The 13,845-nt window shown below is 38.8% G+C and overlaps 1 protein-coding gene and 1 pseudogene across 1 annotated transcript; both read right to left on the bottom strand.

Moving 5' to 3' along the window:
- Positions 1 to 141: 141 nt before the first annotated feature.
- On the bottom strand, positions 142 to 2,610 carry LOC148740448 (uncharacterized; annotated as a pseudogene).
- A 6,441-nt stretch (positions 2,611 to 9,051) lies between these two features.
- On the bottom strand, positions 9,052 to 13,625 carry LOC148740447 (uncharacterized). The gene is made up of 4 exons (XM_088750609.1): positions 13,124 to 13,625; positions 12,962 to 13,030; positions 11,864 to 11,920; positions 9,052 to 10,852 (listed from the first exon to the last, which is right to left on the bottom strand). Exon 4 carries the CDS (start codon positions 9,965 to 9,967, stop codon positions 9,308 to 9,310), a length of 660 nt encoding a protein of 219 aa, XP_088606735.1. The 5' UTR covers positions 9,968 to 10,852; positions 11,864 to 11,920; positions 12,962 to 13,030; positions 13,124 to 13,625; the 3' UTR covers positions 9,052 to 9,307.
- Positions 13,626 to 13,845: the final 220 nt, after the last annotated feature.

Below are 13,845 nucleotides of genomic sequence, written 5' to 3'. Positions count from 1 at the left end.
TGAGGTTTATTTAGATATCAGCCTTATAGGCGTGGCATTTATTTTTACATACTGTACACTGAACAAAAATGTACCCTAAACATCTACACTATAGGGACTTTAAGCAGTGACGACGGAAAGCTCTTACGATGGCGTTCGACACATACCTTTTCCATAGTCCTATTTACTTTGCGCAAATTATCGGTAGATATCTAAGCATCATAATGTTTGATATTCTTATTTTCGATCATCGGATTGAGTCTTTCGTCTCTATAACGTAACCTAAAAAACACTGGAATTTTAATTGATAACGTATTTAAGATCAAAACAACATAGTTATTCAACAATATAATAGCGCGAACTCTTGGTAGATTTGGTGGTAAATACCCGATAACAACATTTTATTGATTCTTTCCGATGTGGATATATTGTCACTCAACTTTCTCAAAATTACATTAAGCTTTTAAAAACAACACAACGAAAGAAATAACTTTGAGATCCTAGAATACTTATACCAATGAATACGTGTGTTGCGTTAAGCAAAGTATTAACTCAATTTAGGCTCAAACGTGTTGCAGTGCGTCCAGATCTCCTATTACAAGCTACACGTCTGGGATGGTCATCCCTGGATGCGGAAGCAACTTCGCTTTCTCTAGTTTCCTCGTCGGACTCGATGGCACTGTTGTTTCCACCTTTAAGAATCCTTTCAATTCTATCAACTTCTTCCTGCGAAAGTTGATAGCATTTTGAATCAATTTCGTTAGAGGTGATAGCGACACAAACACGTGTTGTAGGGCGTTTTCAAGGATTGATATTTCAAGCATTTCACGGTTTTATTAAGTCTCGCCTTTTCGCCCCTACGTGCTATTTTGATGAATGTATAGTTTTGATCATTTATTTTTAGTGTGTGCTTGAACTTGGCTCAGCACTTACCGTGCTAGGCATTTTAATCTCTTGTTATGGTTGAGGATAACTAGTTTGCTAGGTGGTCATGTTTGAGTTGGTAAAACTGACCTTGAGTTTTACCCACACTAAACATCCTGTTTTGGAAATTCCCACGGTTAGCTAACCCAAACATGTCTGTGATTTTTGTATTTAATACTGGAGCACTCCTCGCTGAAAGTAGTAGAAAATAAGCAGTGGAACAAGAGAGAGAAAATTAGCTGTAGTAGAAGCAGCAGTATAGGAGAATAAAGAAGAAAATTACAGAGTCTCAGTACCTTTCGTTAATTCGCCAAGCGAGTGGTAAAACCCCCACAACACACGGTCCACAATGGAATACGGAGAATTTTTGTGGTCTTCGTACGCTTCTTTAAACAGGAACATATCCTCAGTTTCGACATTGTCCAGCCACATAATATCCATTACATTTTCGGTAACCTGCAGTTCATTTGCAGTTCTGTCCTCGACTAAGAGATCCTTTAGAAGGAGAGCCTAGAAAAAACCGCATTTCTCCCTTCGTCGACCGTGTTTCACAGCGACAACTTCTCCTACTTTGAACAAAATTTCACAATGAAGGACGGACTGCTGACAGAGTACTTGTTGAGTGTCACCCTGTAGCAGAGCACTTGTTGAGTGTCACCCTGTAGCAGAGCACTTGTTGAGTGTCACCCTGTAGCAGAGTACTTGTTGAGTGTCACCCTGTAGCAGAGCACTTGTTGAGTGTCACCCTGTAGCAGAGCACTTGTTGAGTGTCACCCTGTAGCAGAGCACTTGTTGAGCGTCACCCTGTAGCAGAGTACTTGTTGAGTGTCACCCTGTAGCAGAGCACTTGTTGAGTGTCACCCTGTAGCAGAGCACTTGTTGAGTGTCACCCTGTAGCAGAGCACTTGTTGAGCGTCACCCTGTAGCAGAGTACTTGTTGAGTGTCACCCTGTAGCAGAGCACTTGTTGAGTGTCACCCTGTAGCAGAGCACTTGTTGAGTGTCACCCTGTAGCAGAGCACTTGTTGAGCGTCACCCTGTAGCAGAGCACTTGTTGAGTGTCACCCTGTAGCAGAGCACTTGTTGAGTGTCACCCTGTAGCAGAGCACTTGTTGAGTGTCACCCTGTAGCAGAGCACTTGTTGAGTGTCACCCTGTAGCAGAGCACTTGTTGAGTGTCACCCTGTAGCAGAGCACTTGTTGAGTGTCACCCTGTAGCAGAGCACTTGTTGAGTGTCACCCTGTAGCAGAGCACTTGTTGAGTGTCACCCTGTAGCAGAGCACTTGTTGAGTGTCACCCTGTAGCAAAGTACTTGTTGAGTGTCACCCTGTAGCAGAGTACTTGTTGTAACATTTGAACCTGGCTCACGCTGTTGCAACGAGAACGGTATTGCATACGGCAATTGACCAGTATCTTCTTTGCTTTTGTCTCTGACAGTATGTTGTCGAACACTCTTACCGAAAGATGAAGCGAATTCCCTTAACTCGTTTGTGTCGCTAAGGGATAGTTTCTCTATTTGATCTTCGATTAGGGATATGGATGGCTTGGGAGGAGGAGAAGAATCCAATACTTTGTCCGGATAATAGCTTTTGGGCCCGGTGAAGTAGTGTAAATGCCCACGATACATTCTCTTCTCCAGTTCCCTTACACAGACTGTGCGTCTAATTCCGTACTCGAGTTGAGTAGGAATGGGATCCTCTTATCTCATGAGCGAAAAAAATTTTCAACCATAAGGGTGACCAGTGCAGACAATCGAATTTATGCTAGAAGGTCTTCAGCACCTAACTCGGAGAGAAAATTTTGCAGTCGCGTTAGGCTGCCACGCATCATCTCCATCGATCTCCTTGTTGTGTATGACAACCCTTGGTCGGGACCTTAAGTTGCTGTTCGACTGGTCCTCTGTTTGTTCGTCCCACATCATTAAGAATTCCACTAGTTTGTCCAATAAAGACATTGCCTCATGAAATGAAAATCTCGCGGCTCTCTAGTGGTCAATGTCAAACACCTGAGCGTATGGATAGACAAAAGATGACAGTTTTATCAAGGGCTCAGCGTTTGTATACTCTCGTTCAATTTTTTTATTTATTTTTTTTTTTGTACAAATGCTATGAATATCTCAACAAAACGTGCCTTAAATTGGATTTAATATTTTTTTCAGTGCAACAAGCAATGTCAGTTATAATATTATCGACTGAATATCTACTTGTAAAGAAATACAAAAATTTATATACTGGGACAATGAGTCTCAATACAAAAAATACAATATTGAACGCCGAATGCAATGTATACGCGTGCAACTTCAGTAAAAGGATGATCTGTCGTCCTGACACAACCGAGCAAAAACATCAGAAGGGTACGTGAATTTGACCGTAAAGAATCTTTATTCAGTTGCCATTTAATTCCAAGAACTAGCGCATACTTATGGTTAGCCCACAAGACTATATTGTGCTACGGAAACATGTACGCATAAAAGTCTTACTTTCTCCAGCTTGAGTGACTTGAGACGATTTTTCACGAACAGGTTTGTAGTATTCAGTTAGCTTGAACCTAAGAGAATATAGATAGAGATAAATTAAATAAATATTACTTCACTGAAAAACTCGATCATAACAGGTAGCAGGGGAGGGTGTAGTGGCGAGAGCACTCATGTTCCCCTGGTGTGTCCTGGGTTCGACTCCCGAACCCGGCGTCAATGTGGGTTGAGTTTTGTCGTTAGTTCTCCCCTTGCTCCGACAGGTGTTCCTGCGGGTTATGCGGTTTTCCCTCGTCATAGAATCAGCACTTCAAAAAACCCTTTCGAAAACGAAATCAATACAAATGTAGTTCCTTTTACAGCACAACCATAAAACTTAACTGTAAAGCCTAAATCATAAAGCCATATGCAATAATACCGTCACTGGACGAAACAATTTAGGATCGGGTTATGTATGATAGTAACTTTTGAATACTTCACCCTTTTTCCCTTAAAAATGGCAACATCAATGACAAGAAAACTTACAAATATGAATTTATAGTGTGCACATTAATTCATTGTGTTTCGGGCAAAGAGGACATATTTGCTAAATAAAGGTGAAAAACGCCATTTCGCAAAATAGTAATTTTATCAAAATTACTACTTTGCGAAACGAGTTCTATTATGGTCAATAAATTGAGAGGTGACCAGGCTCATAGAAAGATTGGTCATTTTATTAGTGGACACATTTTGTTTCGGACGAAGAGGACATATTTGCTAAATAAAGGCGAAAAAACGCTATTTCGCAAAAGGCCAACATTATGGCAAAAGCGTAATGTGATTTTATCTCGAGGCCCGTCATATAGAGTTAAGTCTTTAGGTGTGCCTTTGCATGGGGCAAGGAGCATTGTCAATCACAGATCTTAAGCCAATCAAATGAGGTCAGATCAAATAGCACCAAGGTTATAGGCAATGTCAGTTTCTCTCCTGGTCCTTCTCGCCTCCATTTCCATCGTGTTCAAATCCAAACACAGATTTTCGGTGCTGTAGAAGAATTTTCCCGCCCCCTCCCCATGCTCCGGCCCTCTCTTCAGGCTTTGTTGCCTTATTATACCTATTTGGCTCTTTGCCGATATTTAACCCCACCTTTGCTTAAGAGATTGCGTGATGTTTATTATGTCAATGTTCTTGATGTGGGGTGAAATAAAAGCGTCACTATCGTGGCCAATTTATACCACATTAGCAGTTATTTTTATCTCCCGTCAATCTCGTCAGCAAACTAGCGCGACGGCACGCAGAGCTTCGGTCCCGTTTTAGTGGAGAAACGCGGGTTTCGTGATAAAATAGTAATTTCGTCAAAATTACTACTTTGCGAAACGAGTTCTATTACAGGCAATAAAATGAGAGGTGGTTAGGCTCTTCGAAATATTGATCATTTTATTAGTGGAAAGACTTTGTTTCGGACGAAGAGGACATATTTGGTAAATAAAGGCGAAAAAACGCCATTTCGCAAAATAGTAATTCTGTCAAAATTACTACTTTGCGAAACGAGTTCTGTTATGATCAATAAAATGAGAGGTGACCAGGCTCTTAGAAATATTCATCATTTTATTGGTGGAAACATTTTGTTTCGGACGAAGAGGACATACTTGCTAAATTAATAAAGGCGAAAAAACACCATTTCGCAAAATAGTAATTCTGTCAAAATTACTACTTTGCGAAACGAATTCTACTATGGTCAATAAAATGAGAGGTCACCAGGCTCTTAGAAATATTGATCATTTTATAAGTGGAAACATTTTGTTTCGGACGAAGAGGACATATTTGCTAAATAAAGGCGAAAAAATGCCATTTCGCAAAATAGTAAATCCGTCAAAATTACTACTTTGCGAAACGAGTTCTGTTATGGTCAATAAAATGAGAGGTGACCAGGGTCTTAGAAATATTGATCATTTTATTGGTGGACACATTTTGTTTCGGACGAAGAGGACATATTTGCTAAATAAAGGCGAAAAAACGCCATTTTGCAAAATAGTAAATCCGTCAAAATTACTACTTTGCGAAACGAGTTCTGTTATTGTCAATGAAATGAGAGGTGACCAGGGTCTTAGAAATATTGATCATTTTATTGGTGGAAACATTTTGTTTCGGACGAAGAGGACATATTTGCTAAATAAAGGCGAAAAACGCCATTTCGCAAAATAGTAATTTTCTCAAAATTACTACTTTGCGAAACGAGTTCTGTTATGGTCAATAAAATGAGAGGTGACCAGGCTCTTAGAAGTATTGATCATTTTATTAGTGGAAACAATTTGTTTCGGACGAGGAGGACATATTTGCTACATAAAAGCGAAAAAACGCCATTTCGCAAAATAGTAATTCTGTCAAAATTACTACTTTGCGAAACGAGTTCCCTTATGGTCAATAAAATGAGAGGTGACTAGGCTCTTAGAAATATTGATCATTTTATAAGTGGAAACATTTTGTTTCGGACGAAGAGGACATATTTGCTGAATAAAGGTGAAAAAACGCCATTTCGCAAAATAGTAATTCTGTCAAAATTACTACTTTGCGAAACGAATTCTACTATGGTCAATAAAATGAGAGGTCACCAGGCTCTTAGAAATATTGATCATTTTATTGGTGGAGACATTTTGTTTCGGACGAATAGGACATATTTGCTAAATAAAGGCGAAAAAACGCCATTTCGCAAAGTTTCGTTTCGTTTCGTTTCGTTTCGCAAAATAGTACAATTTCGTTTCGTTTCGTTTCGTTTCGCAAAATAGTATAAGCCTTTTGCGGGTTATAGTTATTAAATACAAGACGAAGGAAACTCAGTTTTGTTCTTCGGTGGACGTCAGTCATTTCGCGTTTTAATTGGATTGGCTGCAGCATGTGAAAACAATTCACTAAACAGAAAACTATAATAAATCAACATTTAAGCACTTAAAATTGACCCACCTTTCCGATCTTTTCGACTATTTTGAGCTTCGCTCTGACCTTTCAGGCGACCAGGATTGGGAACGTGACCTGGAATTAGTAATGCAATTTTGCTCATGATAGCGTATGAACTGTAGTGAACAACAAACATGAACCGAATGTAGATTACGATATCAAACTTGAATTTAACCTACCGTCTGTCGCGATCTATCTCCTTTTTTTTCCCATTTGTAGATTATAACTGTTCGATTGCTCTTCTACACTCCAAAAACACACCGACACGTCACTCGAGGCAGACAGTCACAAAGAGACGAACCAGACAGTGATGACATCATCGGGGGTGGAAGCGGAATAATTGGATCTCACTTATTCATTATTCCTTTAATTTTTTTCGAGGTTATTCATTATTCATTTTTAAATTTTTCTCGTTATGGTTGGGTTTCAGGTGACGTCACAAGCTTTGCTGAAATTAGTGTCCGCCATGTTGGTGTCCCTCGGGTGTCAAATTTATGAATAATTAGTCGATTTCTATAGTGAAGCCCTCTCTCTTATCGCCGTATTATTTCGCCAACTACATGAATATCCAGGAAGAAAAAAGCGATATAATTATCTGGCATTCATCTTAAGGTATCCCAGTGCTCTCTGAGTATGCCGAAAGCTTAGAGAGTTGGAAGGAAAGATGTTTGCAAAAGATCTCTGTCATTGGGGTTGACCCTGCAAGCATACCAGCCGAGAAGTTCAGTCCAAAATGCTTGCCTCCTGTGGAAGCGTCGGACTTGCTGAGTTACCTCGTTCTTGAGACCAGCTTCTACACCAAGAAGCAGTTCAAGGCGTTCAAGAGTCTAGAGGCGTTTAATCAAATGGTGTCGGGATTTGTAACCTCAGTTGTAGGCAAAGTAATCGCCGGCAAGTATGCCGTGAGAGCACGAGTTTGGCATTCACAGCATATGAATGATCCTTTAGTGAACATTTGGGTCATTTTCGAAAATGATGGGACTATTTTGTCAGCCCATTGCTTGGGATGCAAAGCTGGACTGGCTGAGTTATGCTCACATATCGCGAGTGTTTTATTTATGTTAGAGGCAACTACTGGAATTCATGGCAAGGTCGCTGGGTGTCACGAAAACTCAGACACCGAAAACTCAGGTCCCTCGAAGTGTTCTCCAAGCTTCCGAAGTGCTCCATAATTCGATAGTGCATAGCATAAACCATGAACCAATTTTTTTATAATATAACCGGTGGAATAATGCAACAAATCCGACGCGAAAGACGGACAACAATATCAAGAGTGATTCTTCAGTGAGGCGAATCGTGACGGCGCTGATGCCGAGTCTTCTTTCGCGTTGTTTTTCTCTTTCTGCCTCATTTAAGAACTCTAGCCCAAGGGTCGCAAAATTGTCTTCGTTTTGGGACTGGTGGACCGAGTCTCTGTTTGTATCCATTATTATCGCGAAATATTTAAGAATTTTAACAGAGCGACAACAAGGATCTGTGCGACGAGGTACAAAAAGGTAAACATACTCCCTTTCGGCTCGTCAAAATCACGCCACATTTTAATACTTTGCTGTTGGAGCGAGCGCATTTGATCCCGTTAACTGTGAATGAAAAGTTCAAAATTAACGGGAAAAATGGAGGAAATCTAAGCTAAATGAAGTCTTGTGTCACTCTAAAATGTTTTAATACTCAACCATCGGACGATTTTGCGGAACGTGCAACTTGCGGCCTTGCTTTTGCTGCTTCAGTTGGATGAAGACCCAAAAGGTCAAAATACACGAGGGATTACCAGGAGTGATCATGAGTCGAGTTTATCTCTTGAATTTTCGAGGAGTCTGAGTTTTCGGGGTGTGAGTTTTCGTGACACCCCAAGCTTACTTGCACTCAGGTAAAATGCTCATGAATTTTGCCGACATAGGTCAATGAAGTGCCGTATGCGAGAGCTAAAGACATCGATTTCTCATCGGCTAAGAAGCTCAAAGAAAAGCTCGACCAAAAAATCGAGGATCTACAACAGCCGCAAGCCTCGAACAATACAACAACTTCTAGTATCTCCTGTTCTTCCCCTTGATTTGTGATGATCTTAGGTAATAGCGCATTAGATCATATATATAATGAATTTTGCGCTATAGAAATAATAAAATTATTAAATTATTATACAAAAAAATCCTTAGTCTTTATGCTTTCCACTTTTGCTCGAACAGCCAACAATAATGCATAAAACCATCCCTTCTTTCTCACATGAACTCTTCGTTAGATACGGTTTGTTTACGCTCGAGGGACACCAAGATGGCGGATAGTAACCGTTGCTAAGGTATTGGTCACGTGGGTGAAACCCAAGGATTCATTATTCCTTATTTGAGTTTTTTGGCAGTTTCTAATTCGCTTTATTGTGAAATAGATGATTTCACTTCAATTAAAATATGATTTAAAACAATCAGCGTCATGTTCAATCTAATTACCGTATTTATTTACTTAACTCCAGCCTGAGGTTTATTTAGATATCAACCTTATAGGCGTGGCATTTATTTTTACATACTGTACACTGAACAAAAGTGTACACTAAACATCTACACTATAGGAACTTTAAGCAGTGACGACGGAAAGCTCTTACGATGGCGTTCAACACATACCTTTTTCCATAGTCCTATTTACTTTGCGCAAATTATTGGTAGATATCTAAGCATCATAATGTTTGATATTCTTATTTTCGATCATCGGATTGAGTCTTTCGTCTCTATAACGCAACCTAAAAAACACTGGAGTTTTAATTGATAACGTATTTGAGATCAAAACAACATAGTTATTCAACAATATAATAGCGCGAATTCTTGGTAGATTTGATGGTAAATACCCGAGAACCACATTTTACTGAGTCTTTCCGATGTGGAAATATTGTCACTCAACTTTCTCAAAATTGCATTAAGCTTTTAAAAATAACACAACGAAAGAAATAACTTTGAGATCCTAGAATACTTATACCAATGAATACGTATGTTGCGTTAAGCAAAGTGTCAACTTAATTTAGGCTTATACGTGTTGCAGTGCGTCCAGATCTCGTATTACAAGCTACACTTCTGGGATGGTCATCCCTGGATGCGGAAGCAACTTTGTTTTCTCTAGTTTCCTCGTCGGACTCGATGTCACTGTTGTTTCCACCTTTAAGAATCCTTTCAATTCTATCAACTTCTTCTTGCGAAAGTTGATAGCATTTTGCATCATTTTCGTTAGAGGTGATAGCGACACAAACACGGTCCACAATGGAATAGGGCGAATTTTTGTGGTCTTCGTACACTTCTTTGAACAGGAACATGTCCTCAGTTTCGCTATTGTCCAGCCACATAATATCCATTACATTTTCGGTAACCTGCAGTTCATTTGCAGTTCTGTCCTCGACTAAGAGATCCTTTAGAAGGAGAGCCAAGAAAAAACCCCATTTCTCCGTTAGTCCACCGTGTTTCACAGCGACAACTTCTGCTTTGAACAAAATTTCACAATGAAGGACGGACTGCTGACAAAGTACTTGTTGAGTGTCACCCTGTAGCAGAGTACTTGATGCAACATTTGAACCTGGCTCACGCTGTTGCAACGAGAACGATATTACATACGGCAATTGACCAGTATCTCTTTGCGTTTGTGTCTGACAGTATGTTGTCGAACACTCTTCCCGAAAGATCATTCATTAATAAATCAATTAACCCCCTTTGAAATGGGAGATTTAAAACAATCTTTTCTTCAAAAGAAGCGCAGTTCCAATGGATTTGTCCGATACACGGAGGAAAAAGCATATAGAAAACATTATCCGCGACAAGAAATTAAGGTTCTTTAGCACGTTAAAGCTAGTTGAGCGGTAAGCGGTGCATTTGCTAGAAACAGTCAAAGTACCACCAAAGGATTGCAAAGGCTCATTTTTTAACGACATGTACAGTTAAGGGATGAACCTTTGAAAAGCGTATTTCCCGATGAATTTGCCGTATGCCAGGGCCGAATTCTTTGCTTGCCGATCGATTGCCGATTAATTCACAGAATATATGTCAATGTAGAAAATAGTTAAAGGACGACAATATTCATATTCATGGTATTGAACTGGAACTAGCCTGCAGTCGAGGCTCATGCGGGAAAATCTTTTCACATGCAAACATTTTTAATGAGACTCCCCCGCATGAGCCTCGACTGTAAGCTAGTTCCACGCCTAATCGGTGCTTATTTTCAAAAGTTATTGTATGAACCGATCCTGAATTGTTTTGTCCAGTTTGAGTCCAGTGTATTGCGCAATGTTGAAAGGGAAAGGCGTTGAAGGGGCGGACGGATGTTATTTTCTTAAAACAATATTTAGGCATTGTTTTCTTGAAAATGTACTTTTCGCTAGGTTCTCCTTTACTTTAAAATACTGGAGAAGGTATCGAGAGCTTGGTGAACAAAAATTAATCGAAATCAAACAGACCACAACATTTATACTGACCTTGGTTCAATATAGGAAACCCGGCGCGATTCGGTAATCTCAAAATGATGCCTTTCCGATGAACGTGATCTGGACTTTGACTGAAACCTAGAGCGCTTAAATCTAGGAATAAAACACCAATTTTCAGTTTAGACACTGATTTACATACGTAAGCATGTAAATCAGTGTCTAAACTGACAAGTACAAATCCTTCAAAGTTGATTCGAAGTGTACAAGGATTTTGGAATTGCTGCTAACAAATCGATAACAAAAGACATCAAAATGGTTTTTTTTTTCACGAGATGAGTCCATCGCTATGATGGATAAGACAGAATGGCCAGTTCCGAAAAAGATAATAACAATAACAACAAAAATTTATCGACCTCAGGATCAACCAAGACACTCACAAGAAATTAATGAAAGAAATAAATGTGGTGCCCATATTAAGTTATGTTCCACATAAGAACGGTAGCAAACTTCATTGTTCCGTGGCATTGGCTCTTTCCCACATAGAATATCTTTGATTTCAAGAATAGGGAAGGAGCTCGTTACAAAAATAAAATCCATTTGCATCAAAGAGATTTTAGGTAATGTTCGTGCTTAACCAATCAGAGTAGCAGAAGACAATAGATATTAATTTTGCTTCATTGATGAAGTACCCCAAATACAATATCTTATAAAAATTGTATGTTGTGCGATTGGGTCTCAAATATACTTGAAAACTTAAAAAGCATTAGACAAAATGCAACTTGAACCTTAACTTTTTAGCGGTTTTTGAGTCAGGCTAATGAGATAACTAGTTGTTAAAATGAAAAAAGTTGATATTCCATCGTGCATTGCCTTTCAGCGCTATCCTTGATATGCGGATCATTACTTAAACCCAAAGTTCTTATTAACATTTTTTTAAATAAAGGATTCTAATCCTTTACTTATCACTGAGAGTAAAGGGTCTATTTTTATAGCTGCTATACTGATACTAGTAGTGTGGCAGGCGTAAACCAGCACCGATTTGCTCTTTCATGATCCATTTAGCCGTAATCGTCTGTTTTTATTTCAATATTGTATTAAACCGGCCTGAACGTAAGTTTAAAGCTTTGATCAAATAGGTGCCATAAAATACATGCAAATCGTCACCTTGTTCTATCTTGCGATCTGCCAAGCCTCCTTGGTGATCGTGACAGGTGTTGAGAACTGAAAGAGATGTGCCAACAAAAATGTAGATGAGAAATCAATTGTTCACTATTGCTTTGAGGAACTTCATATGTTTAAATCAAACTAGTAAACTGATCGGTGTAACAAGTTAAAATCATAGTATAGAAGCAAAGATAGATACAACATAGGAAGAAATGTAAAGTTACGGCTTGCCAAACCAGCCTTCTTCAGGTGCGATGTTTTTTTTTTTTTTTTTTTTTTTTTAATAAAGGTGACATTTTTACGTAACAACGGAAATACGTGGGGCTCCACTTAGAAAGATAATAATGATAGACAAATAAAACTAGCTGCTAACAAAAAATATAAAGAAAACATTGAAAGAAAACTAATACGAAAAGGAATAACTAGTATGTTTCTTCTCGAATGTTCAGACCATGAGTTACAAGTGTTCTGCCTTTTGAAATTAAAAAAGCGTCTTTAGCTTTATGTATTGAGTCTCGGTTAGAGAAAATTTTTTCAATGGGGAATAGTTGCTTATTATTAGCAGTGTAATATTCTGCAATATATTGTAAATTACAGCAGTTACTGGGTCACATATATTCGATAGTGTATGTTTCGCCGGTAGAGAAGAAAGTTGGATGAAAGTAGTTAGTAATTCCGTCGGAAATGTGGGATTGACATCTTGAAATTCGCCACGTGCTTTGCCAATTTTGCTTACGAAGACAGTTCCGAGACAGTTCCCCGATGCGCTAATTAATGGCACATGTTTTGGTGTATTTTATTGGGAAATTTTTCATATTAATAATTCTAGCTATTTTTCGAAACGAAATCGTAATTTGCGAAACGGTATTTTGCGGGCTGTTATTAAATAAACGGTATTTTGCGGGTAGTTATTAAATAAACGGTATTTTGCGGGTTATTATTAATAATAGTTGTTAAATAAAAGACGAAGGAAGCTCAGTTTTGTTCTGCGGTGGACGTCAGTCATTTCGCGTTTTAAGATTGGCTGCAGCATGTGAAACAATTCACTGAACAGAAAACTATAATAAATCAACATTTAAGCACTTAAAATTGACTCACCTTTCCGATCTTTTCGACCGTTTTGAGCTTCGCTTTGACCTTTCAGGCGACCAGGATTGGGAACGTGACCTGGAAATAATAATGCAATTTTGATAGTGTATGAACTGTAGTGAATAACAGACAATTAAACATGAACCGAATGTCGATTACGATTTAACCTACCGTCTGTCGCAATCTCTCTTCTTTCTTTTTTTTCCTATTTGTAGATTACTGTTCGATTACTCTTCGACACTCTAAAAAGAAACTGACACGTCACTCGAGGCAGACAGTCACAAAGAGACAAACCAGACAGTGATGACATAACGAACATAAAAAGCACGCACCAATCAGGACAGAAATCGGGAAAAAGTTACGCAATCGGCTGGCAAAGAAGGATCTGTAATTGAATACTGCGACCAGAATCTGAGACTGAAAAGCACCGAAAGGTCATAAAAACCATCAAAGACATCAAAGATTTGACGAAGATTGCAAGTTTCGAGCGCCTGATCTCTATTGCTTCTTTACGCGATTCTTTTTTGGTATAATTCTTTATTCTCGATTAAACCCTAGTTATTCATTATTCATTTTCTTTTTAAGCCGTTATTCCTTATTCATTTTCTTTTTCAAGCCGTTATTCATTATTCATTATTCCGCTTCCACCCCCGACATTCATCGACTAACTTTCTGTAAGAAGGGGGTAGGGTTCTAAAGAAATGGTGGTGCTGCTTCGGTGGGTGTAACAAGGTAATTTTTTAGTTTTTATCAACTGAATTGATATTGTAAATTGGCACCGTAAGAAGTTTCAGTAAAGAGTAAAGAGTAACCTTCTGGCTTGGAGAAGTTTCTTACCAGAATCACAACTACTGAAATACCTTACTAAAGACGACACCGAGGCAGTAACCTTC

This window comes from Stylophora pistillata, chromosome 2 (assembly GCF_964205215.1).
Source record: "Stylophora pistillata chromosome 2, jaStyPist1.2, whole genome shotgun sequence".
NCBI classification, from domain to species: Eukaryota; Metazoa; Cnidaria; class Anthozoa; order Scleractinia; family Pocilloporidae; genus Stylophora; species Stylophora pistillata.
The sequence above is the reverse complement of the archived record's forward strand: the minus strand, read 5'-3'. Positions and strand labels throughout refer to the sequence as shown.

Excerpts from the sequence above, each read along its gene's own strand:
- LOC148740447 (XM_088750609.1), bottom strand. The coding sequence starts at position 9,967 with ATGATCTTTCGGGAAGAGTGTTCGACAACATACTGTCAGACACAAACG.